Source organism: Trachinotus anak, unplaced genomic scaffold, assembly GCF_046630095.1.
Source record: "Trachinotus anak isolate AG129_WGS33_773 ecotype Australia unplaced genomic scaffold, CSIRO_AGI_Tana_v1 ptg000019l, whole genome shotgun sequence".
NCBI lineage: Eukaryota > Metazoa > Chordata > Actinopteri > Carangiformes > Carangidae > Trachinotus > Trachinotus anak.
Genome location: NW_027273870.1, coordinates 14,696,107 through 14,713,284, shown reverse-complemented (window position 1 = coordinate 14,713,284; position 17,178 = coordinate 14,696,107). Strand labels below are relative to the sequence as shown.

The window sequence follows — 17,178 nt, the reverse complement described above, 5'->3', positions numbered from 1 at the left end:
AAATATGACAAAGGAGACCCTGAACTCCTATATCAGGTAAGAATGGGACAACATTTCACTTTCAAAACTACAGCTGACGTCCTCAGTTCCCAAACATTTACAGCATGTTGTTAAAAGAAGAGGTGATGCAACACAGCGGTAAACATGCCCCTGTCCCAACTTTTTTGAAACATGTTACTGGCATCAAATTCAAATTGAGCTTAAATTTTTCATAAAACAATAAAATTTCAGCATTTTGACATTTGATATGTCTTTGTTCTATTTTCAGTTAAATATTGGTTTATATGATTTGCACATCATTGGATTCTGTTTTTATTTACATTTTACACTGTGTTACATCTTTTTTGGAAATGGGGTTGTATTATGTTATACTATGTGAATGAGTCCAGTTGACTGGGCCTGAGTGTGGTCTGGTTTATATGTAAAGCTGAAACACAGGAGGATGAAGCTCCAGAATCCAGACACATTGACTGGTCTGGTCTGGTCTGTTCTAGTCTTCATGAATATTCGAGCATCACTGGATTCACAGTGATCTGTATCCACAAAGTGTCTTGTATCACGTTCCAATAATAAAATAATAGGAAATAAGATAAATAAATAAGTTAATAAATAAAACAAACAAACAAAAAACCTCACACCAATCAGAACCTGTCAAGTCTGTTCTTTGTGATTCAACATATCTTTTCCAAGGCAAAGTACAAGGTCATTCCCTGTAGAAAATAAGAAAGATCAATAAGCTCTTCCTAGAGCTGGCTGCCCCCGCCAATCTGAGTGATCGGGGCAGAAGGGCCTTAGTCAGGGTGGTGACCAAGAACCATATGGTCACTCTGACAGTGCTCCAGCGTTGCTCTGTGGAGAGAGGGGAACACACCTACAATACCATCCCTACAGTGAAGCATGGTGGTGGCAGCATCATGATGTGGGGATGTTTTTAGGCAGCAGGAACTGGGAGAATAGTCAGGGTCGAGGGAAAGATGAATGCAGCAATGTACAGAGACATCCTTGATGATAACCTGCTCCAGAGTGCTCTGGACCACGGACTGGGGCGAAGGTTCATCTTCCAACAGGACAACAACCCTAAGCACGCAGCCAAGATAACAAAGGAGTGGCTCTGGGACAACTCTGTGAATGTCCTTGAGTGGCCCATCCAACCTGATGGAGCTTGAGAGGTTCTGCAAAGAAGAATGGGAGAAACTGCCCAAAAATAGGTGTGCCAAGCTTGTAGCATCATACTCAAAAAGACTTGAGCGTGTAATTGCTGCCAAAGGTGCTTCAACAAAGTATTGAGCAAAGACTGTGAATACTTATGTACATGTTCTGTTTTTGTTTATTTTTAATACATTTGCAAAAATGTTTTAAGGAAACTTTTTTCCACTTTCTCATTATGGGGTATTGTGTGTAGAATTTTGAGGTAAAAAATGAATTTAATCCATTTTGGAATAAGGCTGTAACATAACAAAATGTGAAAGTGAAGCGCTGTGAATACTTTCTGGATGCACTGTAAGTCTTCTTCAATACACCATGATGTTCATTTTTTAAATTATGGTCCCATTTAGAGGAAAAAAGACCATAAGCAGGGTATGCATTAGGGTGGGGCTACTTTGTGATTGACAGCCCTGTACAGGATAGAGTACAGGGCAGGTCAGATCCATCCCTCATTCCTCCTCAGCTCCACCTTCTTCTCCAAATATGGTTTCTTCTGGTTTCAAAAAACCAAGATGGCAATGGACACATTAAAAACTGGAGGCTTCAAAATGGCAGCCCACAAACCAATGGGTGACGTCACAGTGGGTTGATACTTGTGTTAGAGCCCCGGCCTACAATTCATTGTCTCCAAACATAAGGGAACAAGTTTGTTTGATACAGACCCCAGCAAACATCACATCGTCATTATAATAGTTGCAATCACAACATCTGTCAAAATAATCACAGCAGGACTTTTTACATATTGTTGAGCTTCAATCAATCAACATTTATTTATATAGCCCTTTAAAACAACCAAAAGGTGACCAAAGTGCTTCACAGTAAAAATTGAGAGAACACAATATACAATAAAATCACGAAAAGCATAAATGTACATAAAAAGACAAAATAAAAATGTCACAGTGCTACTAGGTATTAAAAGCCATTCTAAATAAATAAGTTTTGAGTTTAGATTTAAAAAGTGCTGGGTCAGTAATTGTGTGTATGCCAGGGGGGTAACTTATTCCAAAGTTTAGGTGCAGCAACGCAAACGCATGGTCACCCCACAGCTTATATCTTGACCTTGGGACCTCAGGATGATGTTGACCAGATGGCTGCAATGCCCGACTGTGGTTACGGAAAGTTAAAATCTCAGATAAATAAGGTGGGGCAAGGCTATTAATGGCTTTAAACAAACATTAACATCTTAAAATCAATTCTAAAATTAATTGGAAGCCAATGAAGTGAATAGAGTATGGGGGTTATATGTTCACGTCGGGAAGTGTTTGTTAAAAGGTGAACAGCAGCATTTTGCACATGTTGGAGGCGGACAAGGGAAGACTGGTTAACACCAACATAAAATGCATTATAGTAATTTAGCCTTAAGCTAATAAAGGCATGAATGGCCTTCTCTAGGTCATTAAAGAAGGGTTTTACCTTTGCTAAAAGACGAAGCTGGAAAAAGCTAGTTTTGACAACAGAGTCTATTTGTCAAACCTTAAACCACTGTCAAATATAACCCCCAGATTATTTACAGCTGGTTTAAAATGAGCAGCCAGAGCACCAAAGTTTGAGGCTGCAACAGTCAGCATACTTGGGGTACCAAACAAAATAGGTTGAATTAAAGTCAAAACAAAGACACAAATACATGATGATCACATCTGAGCTGTCACACTTATTTAACATATATAAAAATCAGATTCTAGCCCATAAATAATGAAAGACACTGATGCTGTGGACGTTCAGGCTCTGTTGCTGCAGGTGTAAAAGTTATTTCTTCAAACACACAACAACAGACTCACAACTTCAGCATCAGCATTCATCTGGACACAGGAACAACATATCACCTGCTCTCTGCAGCTGAGACACTAAAAGGCCCAGCCCTGTCTGGGAGAGGTTTGAAGTGCTGACAGAATTATTTATAACTAGCTCTCTGATTATGCAACAAAACATCCCCATGAAGCCAACGCGAAGAGACACAGAGAAGAGGCCCTCTGCATCTGGCCATATCGAGTGTGCCTGGGAGACCTTGGTTTAACACTGCAATTACATAACACACTATCTCTATCAGCATGGCAACAAGCATGCAACATACACACAGCTGAGGTTGAACAGGAAAATGACCAAGGCTCCATTATTATGGAGTCAGATCTGTGTCTCAGTGAAATGCTTGGACTGATCTTTTGTCTGCATCTTTATCTTTCTGGCCAATAAACATTTTCATAATCTACATCAATCTACATTAACAGACTGCACCATGCTATGAAGTGGAAACTATTTCACTCATGAATCAGAACATGACACTGCAGACATCTGCTCCACCGTTCACCTGTTAGAGGTGGACTAATGTCCATAACTGATGCATTGATAACTGTAGAAGTGTTTATAATGAAGGTTGGTTTGCAGACGTTCTGGATTCAACAACATGTTAAGAATTTTCATCATCAGTCCGCTGATGCACACGTGCAGGTGAAAATATAGTTTTATTGACATGTTACAGTCGAGAGACTGCTGTCATCGAAAACAAGTCACCTGGATCATCTTTGATAAGCAATAAGCTGTAAAGACTCAACAGTCCAACACTATTTAAACGAGACTGGGTATAATCCTGGTACTGAGCTGCTCTGGTTTCCCAGCTGCTCAGGAACTGCAGAGAAGAGGAGGGATGCTTCAATACACTGAGCCTTGCCTCCATTACAGCAAATAAACATGTATCATTATTACTAAAGGAAGCAGAGGTATAACTAATCAAAACACACACCAAGAAGAGAGAGAGAGAGGGAAGGAAAGAGAGAAGTCATCGCTAACTGCTAAAGAAACTGGCAGATCTGAATAACATGTAAGCAACAGAAACACTTCTTGCAGCACAGCAATAAAAGTTTCTGTCCACTGAAACGGCAGAGGGATTTAAATTTGAAAAGATTACAGGAAGTGTTGAGTTTATATTAAAATGTAATGCAGTTACTTTAACACCAGCAGATCAAAACAAGGCTCCGTAGTAAAATACAGCTGTGACCAGTTCTACATGTCAAACAGAGGGAGTTAGACATAAAGAAGCTGTGCTGGTCTCTACATCTAATGTCAACACTGCACACTGTTAACACCCCCTCACAGAAACTGTGCCGTATAATTTTCAAAGAGCAACAATTAATGGGGAAACTCCAACTCAGTCACGTGGCATTCAATGACTAAAGGTGGAAATATGATCAGTCAGTGTTTAAGGGTTGACCTCAGTCCAACCAAAAGAGTCTGTTGGCATCAGATGAAGGATGTCTCCTCCTGCAGCTTCCACATGAACCAATAGGTGACTATTACGTTGGTGAACAACTACACCGACAGTTTTTGGTCCAGTTCTCAGATATGATGAATGAACTGAGTGAGTTTTTCACACAGTTACCACTTAGTCTCTGCCCTGTTTTATTATGATGGAAATCATACGTGCAAATACATCCCAACTCCAACTGCCTGTTCCTGTCAACACACACTGTGACCTGTGCTTTACAGGTTAATTATTTATTATGTTATTTATTATGTTATGTTGAATGTTTATTAAATTAGCAAAATAAAATTACAAAAAAACCCACTGCAAAAAAAACAACAGACAATGAACTCAGTCAGTCACCAATGTATTCAACCACCCCAACTGTACTACACATCTGCTGCATGTGTCAGCAGGAAAAGGGTCATTTAAGTAAGATGTTGTAGACAATGGCAGGTGAGAGGACAAGGTACAATTCCAGTGACTGTACCACTGAAACAGAAGAGATGTCAGAGCCAAAAAGAAGAGGAATCAGTGAGGTTGTGTAAGTTCTGAGCAGCACCAGCTTGAAGAAATAAAGAGAAAGGAGTCTGGTTTTAAAAAGGTGCATTAGGATTCAAAAACAGAGACACTGCTGGAGGAGGAGAGGGACCTTCTGTACTGGAGCCACCGGATCAGCATCTACTCTGCATGGATGATGTGTTTCCATAATTTAATCTGGGGCCAAAATGTTCAGCTTGAAATATGGATGCACTTTTGCGCTCTGCTTCAGCAGAACATAATTAATTATTTGCCAGAGGCTCGTTGTTTCAGCTCTTCTGACAATGCAGAGAGACAACAGTCATCAGCTGGTGCACTGACACAACCAAAACCACTGCTCTAGATGTAGAGGACGTGATCATTGGCTGCAGGGCGCTGTTACCTCAGGCACGAGCGGACTCACAAATCCATAATGTATCACGGCATAATACAGCACAGTGGTAGGAGTTTCCTCATGGGGCATTTCAAACATGCAAACAGGACGACTGGCCTGCACAAGAACAGCTGATCATGTCCTCATGGAGAACACACTCAGCAGATGTGTGTGGTTCTTTCTGCATGTCCCCTGGGAACCTCAGATCATGACATGATCCCACCCAGTCTTACAGAGGCTGGGGGTGGGGGGATGGGGAGAGGCTGCAGAGAGCTGCTTCAACATATAAAACACTCATCAAATTCAAGAGTCACCATGTGTGGATGGACTTTGTATGACCTCTGACCTCAGCATCACTCTCTTAAAGTCACATATTGATTTTCTGATGTGGATGTTTTAGTGTGGAGGGTGCAGACAATCCACCCCCCTAAGGGGTGAGAGCTGTGTTGGTGTGCAGTCTCTTCAGTCTATTTACAGCTCTAGTACTTGTTCGGACTAATTAGCTGCTGGATTAACACATACATCAGAAACACTACATTTCCCAGATACCCCTGGGGTATTTTTGGCATTACAGCCTAGGACAGCCCAGTGCTGTGACAGGGACAGGGACAGGGTCGACTACTGCCTTCAGCCAAATGTTCATTTAGTGTGGAGACCACCACCCCCCCCCCATCACAAACACAGCCAGGCAGAGCAGCACTTAACTGTGGTTTCAGCCTGTTTCCTTCAGCAGTAACAAGTGTGACACGCACTGTTACAACTGAGGCAGTGACACACACATACACACACTTTCTCTCTCTCGCTCTCCTATTCTGTTTTCTTATTTTTTGTAGAATTTATTGCTACAACAGCAGCAACAAGCTCTGATTCTCTGATTCACTAGTTCACTGATTTAGTGATTTACTGATTCTGTGATTATGGACTCACTGATTCAGGATTTGGTGATTCACCCATCTGATTTAGTGCTTCTCTGATTGACTGTTTCTCTAATTGGGTGACTCATTGATCCACTGGTTTACTAATTCTCTCTCACATAACATAGCAGCTGTCAGTTATTTCAATTTGTATTTATGTTTATGTTGTTCATTGAGTTTATATTCTCATATCTAAGGCTAGTCAACAAGGCTTCTTGTTCTATTATTTTATCAAAGAAATCATGCAGCTCTCCTTGAAAACCTGTGTTCCAACCATGGCAAAATTTTGCAGAGAACGATCTCCACAGATAATCTATTTAAACTGTAACATTAGTCTGATCTCAGTAATATGTCTTCTCACACAGGTACAGCTCTACATTCATCTCATCAACTAACTTTACATGAGTGATGTCATTCTAATGTTACTGCAGAGCTAGCTTCACATTAGCCTGTTGTATTTCTGGAGAAGCTGTCTGACACATACTGACATACTGGCTCCTGACTAAAACTGTATTTAAACATGTTTTCAGTGATAACTGTTGAAAAATGTCTAAATCATTGTGTCCTGTGTGTAGTGTGGGAATAGTTTGTTGGAGTTTGAAAGAAAAAGGTTTGATAAACACCAAAGAAGTTGTCTAATCAGCTGATCTGAATCAGTTATATATTGTGACAATTCCATGGATGACAAAAACATCAGCCTTAGGACCAAGTTCACTTGATGACACCTGCTATAAACCGTTGATTTAGAAAGAGCTAATGGGGAAACTCCATTGTGGTCATGTGACATTCAGTTGACCAGTGGTGGAACTATGATCACTAAGTCAGTCAGTCAGTCAGTCAGTCAGTCAATCAGTCAGTTGTGTTTATAAACCTGCTGCTTTGGTCGAGCAGGAAATACAAAACCTGGTAAACAAAGGATGTCACAAATACACACACACTCACACAACAAAGTGTCTCTGTCACAAAAAACTTCATTAAACAACAAACTTCTGTACCATCCACACAGATACACACAGTCAAACACAGTAACACACAATAACATAGTCACACACACAGTTGTTGGAGAACAGGATAATCTGATGCAGGTGGAGTCTCTCCTGCAGGTAGCTCTGCTCTGAAGGTAGTTTTCAGAATCATCTCCAGAACTTGCAGCTCAGCTGGTCTGGGTTAATGACTGTTTGATGCTGTAGCGGACCTGCAGCCATCATGTCTCATTCTTCATACACTGGACTGTAGAATCACTATGACCCAGCAGCAATGAAACATTAGATAAACACAAAAGCATGATCTGACAGAGTGGAGTGTACTGAGGCAGGCCACGGGCGCACATGTTCCTAGTGCTGTAGATTCCCCTACGCTATTGAATTTAATACAAGAGAACATGAATCTGTGTGGTTTTTTTTTTAGTGTGGACCATGTTTCCTGCTCTATGTGACATCCTCCTGAGGCTGAAATAAACTTTCATCACATATTACAGTGTACATACAGAGAGGGAGCCTTCATCAGGAAGGGTGTTTGAAGGAGAAGCATCACGTCAAAACAAATTGAAACCAGACCAGGTTTAAACCTTGTTCATGTCTGGACCACCTCTGGTCAAATCCTGATGTTATAACCACAGTGTCATCTCACAGAATCACCAAACACATCAGTAAAAGACAAAGACTGAGCTGTGATTTCAGCTGGTTTACTGTAAAATGATCAGGGAGAAAGTTAGAAGAGACATAATATCTTTATTATTGTGTCTCTCACACCGAGATCAGCCTCTGTCCGAATCCACAATAGTTTTGTCCTATTTACCTCAACTTTACATCCAACTCCCCCTGTTTGATATGTGGAAAACTGGTCACAGCTGGATTTAGGTAGGAAGCCTTGTTTTGATCTGCTCCTGTTAAAGTTACTGCATTTTGTGTTAAAACAAACCTTTTCAAATTTAAAGCCCGCTAGTGTTTCAGTGGAGAAACTTTTATTGCTGTGCTGCAAGAAGTGTATTGTCTCATTTCCTTTTGGTGGAAATATGGTCAGTCAGTCAGTCCAGATTACTGTCCTGGTCCCACTGTTGCAGTCCAGCCAATAAAGCTGTCATTGTAACATTGAAGACATTTCACTGGTTTATGAGGAAATAATCACCAAATTGAAAAGGCTAATGCTGAGGACTTCCTGTCTGACATCAGGGCAGAGGAAACACAGTCAAGATCACAGCAGCAAGGGACAGTTATGATTTTAATCCTTTTTGTCTGTCAACTTAAATAATAGTGTAAATTAGTCATGTGATCTGGTTTCTCTCCAGACAATAATCACATGTTTTTAAAGTTTGTCCAGATGTTGTTTTCGATAAATGCTTTCAGCAAACAACACTGAAAATTCACCATCACCATGATCTGACTGAAAAACATGAAACTGAGCCAGAGTTTAACACAGGCCTGAAGAGGAGACAGAGGCAAATCCCATCATGCGTCACAATATCATTTCCACGGTGCTACAAACATCACATGGGTAAATACAGCTTCATTAAAGGAGTGTAACCTCGTGGAGCCTGGAGGTGAGACACACACACACACACACACACACACACACACACACACACACACGGGGAAAACTAAAGTATTATGAAATCAGCTGTTACATAAACTTCTCTGTCTTCATTCAGTGCATAAAAACATACAGCTGCGGAATGCATATGTCTACTTAAACCAATACATTGATGCTGGGCCTCTGCTGTAGTCTGATATGAGCAGTGAGCGTGGATAATGTCCCTCTGCTCTGAGACAAAGAGAAAACACAGGAGATACAAAGACGTGCAGTGTTATGCAGGAGTGACGAGCTGGATGCAGATCTGGTCCTGCTCCTGGTGAATGACAGACTATAAGCCTGTTAAACTTTGTCTTTGAATCCATCCATGACCCTCTAAGAAGATTTACTGCAGCTTTGATCTTTTCAGCTGCTTTTTATGCTAAAGCTCGCTCCAACTTTCGGGAAACCAGCCTGAAATTAAAAACACTACAGCATGTAAAAGTGAAACACGGCGAACATGCATGAATGCCCATAAATAAAGGATGTGCAGCTGAGGGAGGAGAGGGTGAGCTCAGAGTAGATATGACAGAACAGGGAAATGGTGTCATATCAGCAGACACTGACCTGCCTGCTGGGACTCATGCTTCTTCAACAGATATTTATTCCCTCTGACTAAAATACAACCTTCAGCTGCTTTTTTCCACGATGACTAATGACGAGACGTGATCAGCAATCAGAGATCCACGATACGGCTGCTGATCCACTTCCTGTGTGCATCTTCAGCTAAGTGCCTGTGGTGTGAGGATCATAAACCTCAAGTGGCCTGGCCCACTGGTCGTCAGTTCAACCATCAGTAGACTGTTAGAGAGATGCCATAAATGAAACATCCACGTCAGACTCAAAGTGACATCACTAAATTCCACCAGAGGAGGAAACTACCTTTGGTTTGTGGTTGATGTTAGCAGATGGACAAGTGATGATGAGCAACAAAAAAGCATCATATGTCTGTGAGTTTGAAAGAGAAGAAGTGAAGGAGTCTGAAGACAGTGTTCAGTCTCTGAAGATCATGTACCTGCTGATCACACCTCTCTGTCCAGTTCCAGGTTCACGACTGTGTTAAAGTTTGGTTGTGAAGACACTGTGTAGAAGTCTTCTTCATAACACCCACACCCTCTTCACCCTCTTCTTCATCAGCATGAAGGCCTGCTCTGTCCTGGTCTGAAGCTCCTGTTCATTCTGGTGAAAGATGATGAAGGCTGTGCCCTGAATATTACAACTAATGAACTGATGACACAGTAACTGGAGGTTGATGTTGACACCCTGCTATTAAAACTCCACCATGTTATTAACACCGGTACTTTAAGAATAACAGAGGCCACAGTGGAAACACAGAGTGTTTATAAAACTGGACGTAGACTTCGGGTCTGAAAAGTGAAGCGATTGCTGAAGTGCCTTAAACCTGCATTCTATCTAATGGCCATCAGGGGGTGACCCTACTGGTTGTAAAAAGAAGTCTGGTTGTATTGAAGTCTAAGTGAAAAAGTCACTTTTCACTTGATTTATTACCTCAGTAAACATTTTCCTAATGAGTTTATGGTCTTAGTATCTAGTTTCAAGTCTTCTCCAATATAACATGATGTTAATTTTTTAAATTATGGTCCAATTTAGAGGAAAATAGACCAGCTGCTCTAATGTGTCTACATTTACATGGGTCTGCTGTGGTTAAGCTACGGTGCATTGCGTTAAATGTTGCAACAGCAAAGACTTGTGGGACGGCATTTTCTCCTTTCCTTTGGTAAAGGAAGGTCTCTTTGATGTTTCCTCCTCTAACCATCTTGATACCCTCTGCTTTTTCACCTGGAGACCTGGAGCAAGCAGGTGGTGGGCATGGTACAAGGCCTGATCCAGGTTTATCAGTCAGGACGAAAGAGTAGATGAGCTTCAAACCAGTTGTTATGTGAAAACATGCTAAACTAAATATGAATCATAGCAGAGGATTTTTAGAGTTCAAGAGCTCCATGTTCTGTCTTCTTTATTCCATCAACTCCTGATGTTTCTGCCGTGGTGTCGTTTCAGTATCACTCAGTTTGTTGTCGTGACGACACTAACAGATTGTAACACAAATGGAAACAGGCACACAGTGAGCTAGAGAGTGAGCTAATGGAGTAGTGTTGTGATCTTGTGTTATCTCCTTCATTTATACTGACTACTGTCCTTTAACTGCTCACATTTTACATCTTCTCTGCTGAAGGAGTTTGGATTCATCAGTTTCCAGCTTCTTTGAAAAGAGACCATGAAGAGTTTGAATTTCAGGTTTGTCTGTTGGAAGTTATCAGATGATCCCACCCACACACTTCTCATTGGAGTATCAAGAACTGTCTGCGTGTGTTGTTTCCTTTTTGGGTTGTCACCTGACTGGTGGTGTTACCACTGAGGGAGTTCAGTGTCATCACCTGTTTGTGGACGTGTCAGACCTGATTTCAGCTCCTGAATGTAACGGGGTCATCAGAACATCCACCTGTATCCGTGGTAACAGGGTCATCAGCATCCATGGACCAGTCTTTTTCTCTCCTTGGGTCAGGTTGCTGCTTTGGTGGTCTGGGTAGTTCCTCCTGCAGAGCACCACTCAGAGTACTGGTCTGTGGATTTGTTTTGGTCCCCCTCCCTGAACAGTGAGCAGGATTCTCCCTCTGAGTGACGGTGATAGAAATGTTCACTGTGGCTGTTCTGGTGAAGACAGTTCAGGACTGAGTCTCACCTCGGTGGTCTGAGACCTCCAAGCACCTCCACTCTCCTCCAGACATCAGAAGGAGTTTGTGCTATCCACGTGTGCATTTCATCAAGAGGCCATCCAGAATTGTGAACCCTTATCACTGTGGTGGGACTGGTCAGCTATGAACATGTCTGCATCCTGACGTGTCCAGTGTCGCACAAACTACCCACAGTCAGAGACAACAAGCCAATCACAGCACAGACGACTGACTTATGAGAAACGTCTTCAACCATTCATTCATTCATTCATTCATTCAACCAACCATTCATTCATTCAACTATTTATTCAGGGTCATGGGGGGGGTGGGAGCTGATCCCAGCTGATACTGAGTGACTTCTTCAACAGTGGACTTTCTTGAACTTTAAATACAATTCAATGGAAAAACAAATAATATATAATATCTAAATATATATGAATATAACACATCAACCCTGGCAACATGCTTATCGATTGTAAAGCTAATATCGAGCACTACCAAAGAAAAGGAAAAAATAAAATAAAAAAACATATCAGAAGAGAGAGTGTTTCTGTAGTTTTTCTGGTTAATCATTTTAACTCCATTTAATTGTTTTTATAATCACTTGAAGTCAAAATTATAACTGAAAATTAAAATAGTTTAATCACAAGCCGTAAGCCAAGAGGACACTCTCCACACAGAGGGGCCCCAGGGATCGACAGAATCTCTACAGTGAGGTGACAGTGCACCACCTGTTTTCAACTATAACACAACAATGTCTCTGTTTCTCATAAACTCAAATATGAATCTACAACAATAAGAAGAAACTGTTGTTTTGTTGTAATATTGTATGTCTGTGTGTTATGACACTTTCTTTGTCTTTAAAAACTATAACAAAAAATATTGAGCTTTAAAGTCGATTTGATTTCAGACAAAGTGTAATATGACAACATTACATAAAATACAAAGACAAACACATGAGTAATTTAAAAAAAAAATCATCATCATGAATGCAACTATCTATATCTATATGATTTAATTCTGTTTGCATATTCTCCATCATTTACTCCGATATAACAGATTCTATATGTTATATATAAATACATGACCCTCTCCAGTGTCTATGGCTGCTGACCCATGATGCACCTGGTCCAGGTGCTTCTGGACACACATGCAAACAACTCTTCTCACCTGTGCAGAGTGGAACAGGGCGACTGTAACTTTTGTGCTCCTACCTCACAGACAAGTAAACAGTCATGTGGGTTACCACTGAAGCAAGGTCTTACCTCAGTAACAGCACTAGTTTCCAGGCGAGTAAAAAGCCCGCCACGGAGAGCCTCTTCCTCCTCCTCGTCATCATCATCTCTCTCCACGGGCTCGGAAACCTCCGCGCTGCTCCTGATGCTCTCAGCCCCGCGAAACGGCGTCAGTGCTCCAGCTGTGGTCAGGCTGTCACAAACATACTGTAGCAACAGGGGGAGTCCACAAACTCAGGCTGCTCCGCTACCCTCAAAGACCAGGACCAGGACCCGCAGCGGGGGGGGTGGGGGGGGACATGTTCGATGAATCCGTGAAAAGAGCGCGGGAGAGCGGACTGAGGAGTCGACAGCTGTTCAGAATCTGCTCAAGGCTCGTTCTGCGCCCTCGTGAAGCACGGGGGCAGAGAGACCCGCCCCCACTCCGGATTGACACGACTGACAGCCGGCTTAGCCAATCAGCATCACTGTTGTTAATGTTTCCAGCTGAATCACATTTGAAATTGGAATAAGCAAGCTGGGTCAAACGTAGCATCCACCCATGCATTATTACCCACCCTCCCGTCCTCCATCTATATGTCCCTGTATAGCTCTCCATCCTCATCCTCCTCTCTTCCTCCATCTGTCTCGTGGTCTCTCTGTCATTCTGCTCTGTTAGGCAGGATCACACACAGTCTCATGTGGCTGTGCTTCCTGGCTGTAAAGTAGCTCATGTTGATGACAGTGTGCCATATGTGGCCAGAGTGGGCGTGGACAAGGAGGGATGTTGCACACTGAGGAGAGGATGGACACAGTCCACTGTGTCTCTGATCCAGCTCTGTGGTTCTAAAGGTCCCATATTTTACACTTCTCTGGTGTTTGATTTAAAGTGTTGATATCTACACATGAAGCATCAACATGGCTCTAATAGTGAGTCACTACCCAAAGACTCCCATGTTAAAATGTCCAACTTTAAAGCAGAAAAAAACAGTTTTAGTCTCTATAGCTAATTTCCTCCTTCATGACAACTGTATGGAGGTGAATTTTTATATAACTCACCTGTTTACATTTTATTAAGGACTAAATATGCTTGCCACAAACCAGCATGCACAGAAATCTATGCTCCAGTATCTGACTGCGGAGTCAGCTCACTCTGAGCTCCAGAAGCCTGAGGGTGACGTCACAGAGTCTACATCCATCTTTATTTACAGTCTGTGGTTGATATCCATGAGATATATTTGTGGTTTTAAGAACCAATAACCATCTCAGTGTAGTTTTACATCTCCTCTCTCAGGCTTCTCTCTGGGGCTCTAGTAACAACAGGTCAGTGAGCCCATCAGGCTCCCAGCCTCTTTTCTGAGTGGCTGACTGTTTTCTGAGTGATCCACTAAAAATGGCAGATTTCAGGTAAAACTCAAAGAAACCAAATCCTGCAAGGTTGGATGGTGGGTCCAAGTGGGCAGGGCTTGGGGTGTGGCCTAGGGCCGTGACTGCGTGACAGCTCGTTTTAAGGCTCAGTTTCTGAATACAGGCTGTGTGCATTTCTCTGTGGACTGAGCACTTTGATACGTTCACAGTATTAATATAGAACCTTGACCTGCTTTATAATCAAAAAACACATGGACATCTACCTTTAAGTGCAGCACTCCCTGACTATTGAATATTGCGATATTTCCCACCACATTTATTTTTCATGATATCAAATTATATTTTTTTTTTTGCAGTTTTGTAAAGTCTGCCTGATTCCAACCTTCATTTCACTCCTTTGCTGACTGTATGTTAGATATTTAGCTGAATACGTCGAAAAAGGGCTGAATTTTTTTATGCAGTTTACCAGATGTGGACATCCTCAAGTTGAAGCTCTTAGTCGTCGTCACATCTTAAATTCAGTTTCCTGCTGTATCTAACATCCTCACACTCAATACATTTTGGTACATCTGTTCATATTTGTTGTTGTCTGTCGTCCATTGTGTTCATCTTCATGGCAGTTATGATACTGGAAGGAAATAAATGACACCATTTGATCACACAATAATGACCTAAAATGATATAACTGATTTTTTATTCTTATAGTTCTGCCCTTTAAAGCAAATAGGAACAAAACAATACCCAAAAGTACGGTGGCTCTGAGAGCTCAAAGCATTTAAGAAAACACATACAAATAAAGAAATATACTGTGAGTAGCACAGGCATCCATTGTCATCTGTGTTACTTGCAGCACATTTCTGTATTTGAATGTGTTTTCTTATTTTGTACATTGCAGAGATGGTGTGTTAAAGTTGCAGTGTTTGTTGTGTCACAGCGTGAGGTCATCTCTAACATGTTGTACTGTGTGTTAGCAACACACACATCATACAGCTGTGCAGTGGCTTGACTGCGACTCCACTGGTTATTAAAAGAAGTCTGACTGTATTGAAGTCCATGTGAAAATGTCTCTACTTCTCACTTGATATATTACCTCAGTAAACATTTTCCTAATGAGTTTATGGTCTCAACCGCTGGTTTCAAGTCTTCTTCAATACAACATGATGTTCATTTTTTAAATTATGGTCCCATTAAGAGAAAAACAGACCATAAAGCAGGGTTTGTATTAGGATGGAGCTACTGTGTGATTGACAGACTGTACCACGCATGGCGACCTGCCTAACAATCAGGATAGAGTACAGAGCAGGTCAGATCCACCCCTCACTCCTCAGCTCCACCTTCTCCTTCAAATATGGTTTCTTCTGGTTTCAAAAAACCAAGATGGCGATGGTTCACAAACTAATGGGTGGGTTGATACTGGATATTTCCACGGCGCTGGATGAACCTCAGCTCTCAGTCAAGTCGTTCTTATGCAGAACACAGGGCTTCTACAGTGAACCCAGATAACTCAGATTCAATAATAAAACAGATTCAAGTGTGTAGCTGTTGACACAATCTACAAAATGTACAAACTGTTTCACATGTTGCTGCAACAACCCGGCCAGCTGATAACCTCTGTCCAGACAAGCTGATGAGCAAGCATTGGTGTTATCACATGCAGCAGGTGACTCTCCTCTGACAGGTAAAAAGCAGTTGAAGTGTAAGCGTAAGGACTCCTGCCTCTGTTGTCAGGTCAGTCTGAGGAGCAGTCTCTGTCTTTTGTACCTTCTCAGTGTTAGAATTATAATCTGTTCCTCATTAAAACAACCAGACCTGTGTTCTATATGTTGTTGAGTTGTGTTCTTACATCATCACAAATGTTTCCATCAATTCTCAAACAGAGAAATCTGTGATTTTAATCATGATAAGGCTCTGTTTCATTGGTTGCCTGTCAATGACGTCATACCCTCTATGCTCATGTGTCAAATTGACTTTTATCTAGTTTGAAGTCACATTTTTCAGATTCACTTTTGCCATCTTGGTGGTTTTCAGCTCTATATTTGAACCAGATGAAGGATTTTAGTCATCAGACGTCTGAATCTGAAGTTATCAGAGAAACAAGCTGAATAAATGTTAGACAGCTCAGCTCCCAGCCACTCAGAGACGTCCTGTTTCACTGAAGAGCATCAGTGAATCACTGACTTGAAATGTGAAACTGTTTTATTCAGTGCTTTTACTGGTTATAACCAGCTGGTCTGTTTGTTGTGGAGAGGAGGAGACCTCTGTGGAGAATTCAGCTCCAGGTAAAAACCTCCTGAACCAATTGCACTGAAGGATCCAAACCATGAGAAGACAACTCCCATGATCCCATAACTCTTTAGTCACTGTTTTGACTGACAGCCCCCCAGATGCAGAAATTAAAGACTGAGTTTAGTGGTGAAGCAGGAAACATGACAGTTGTTCATGCAGGTGGAGGTGAGAGAGGAGGAGTGTGACGAGCTTCCGTCCCTCCTCCTCCTCTCACTGATGTGTGACATATGAATTAGACATGAGGTTCAGCACGGTGAAGCTTTTCCTTTAATCAAACCATTATCACCTCCTGCTCTGTGCTCTCTCCATCCACCACACTGATGCTCCTGCTCTTTTAGCCTTTTATCAGGTTTTTCTCCTGCAGCTACTGTTTTGTTCTCACAGTTTTGAAAATGTACATTGTAGATTCTTCATGATACTTAATGTTTCTGTGTAAAATAAATCCTAAAATAAGTCCCATCCAGTCAGTAACTCATACTGAACAACCTTAATTTATTTAAATGACATGAGTCATAATAATCCATTCTAACCTGATGGCAGTTTTATATCTAATGGCTGTTTATGTAAAAGCCACAGTCACATTTCCCCTGTATGTCCAGTACTCGCACACACTCACGCACACACGCTCGCACGCACACACACACACACACACACACACACACACACACACACACACAGAGAGAACACAGGACACTGTATTTTGGGGCTGAGAGTTGATCCAGAACTAGTGAACAGTCTCATGATGACAACTCATTACATCACCTCAGTGAGTGTGGGCTGA

At 41.7% G+C, this 17,178-nt stretch overlaps 1 protein-coding gene across 3 annotated transcripts in view; it reads right to left on the bottom strand.

Annotated features, from left to right (window-relative positions):
• Positions 1-16,090, bottom strand: part of LOC139637172 (glycine receptor subunit alpha-3-like) — a 53,231-nt gene extending 37,141 nt beyond the window's left edge. For all 3 annotated transcript variants that reach the window (XR_011694551.1, XM_071505776.1, XM_071505777.1), the window contains exon 1: positions 12,795-16,090. Coding sequence is in view for 2 of the 3 variants with exons in the window: in XM_071505776.1 (XP_071361877.1) it covers positions 12,795-12,871 (77 nt within the window). In the remaining variant the exon portion in view is untranslated. The remainder of the gene's footprint in view (positions 1-12,794) is intronic.
• Between the last annotated feature and the right edge of the window lie 1,088 nt (positions 16,091-17,178).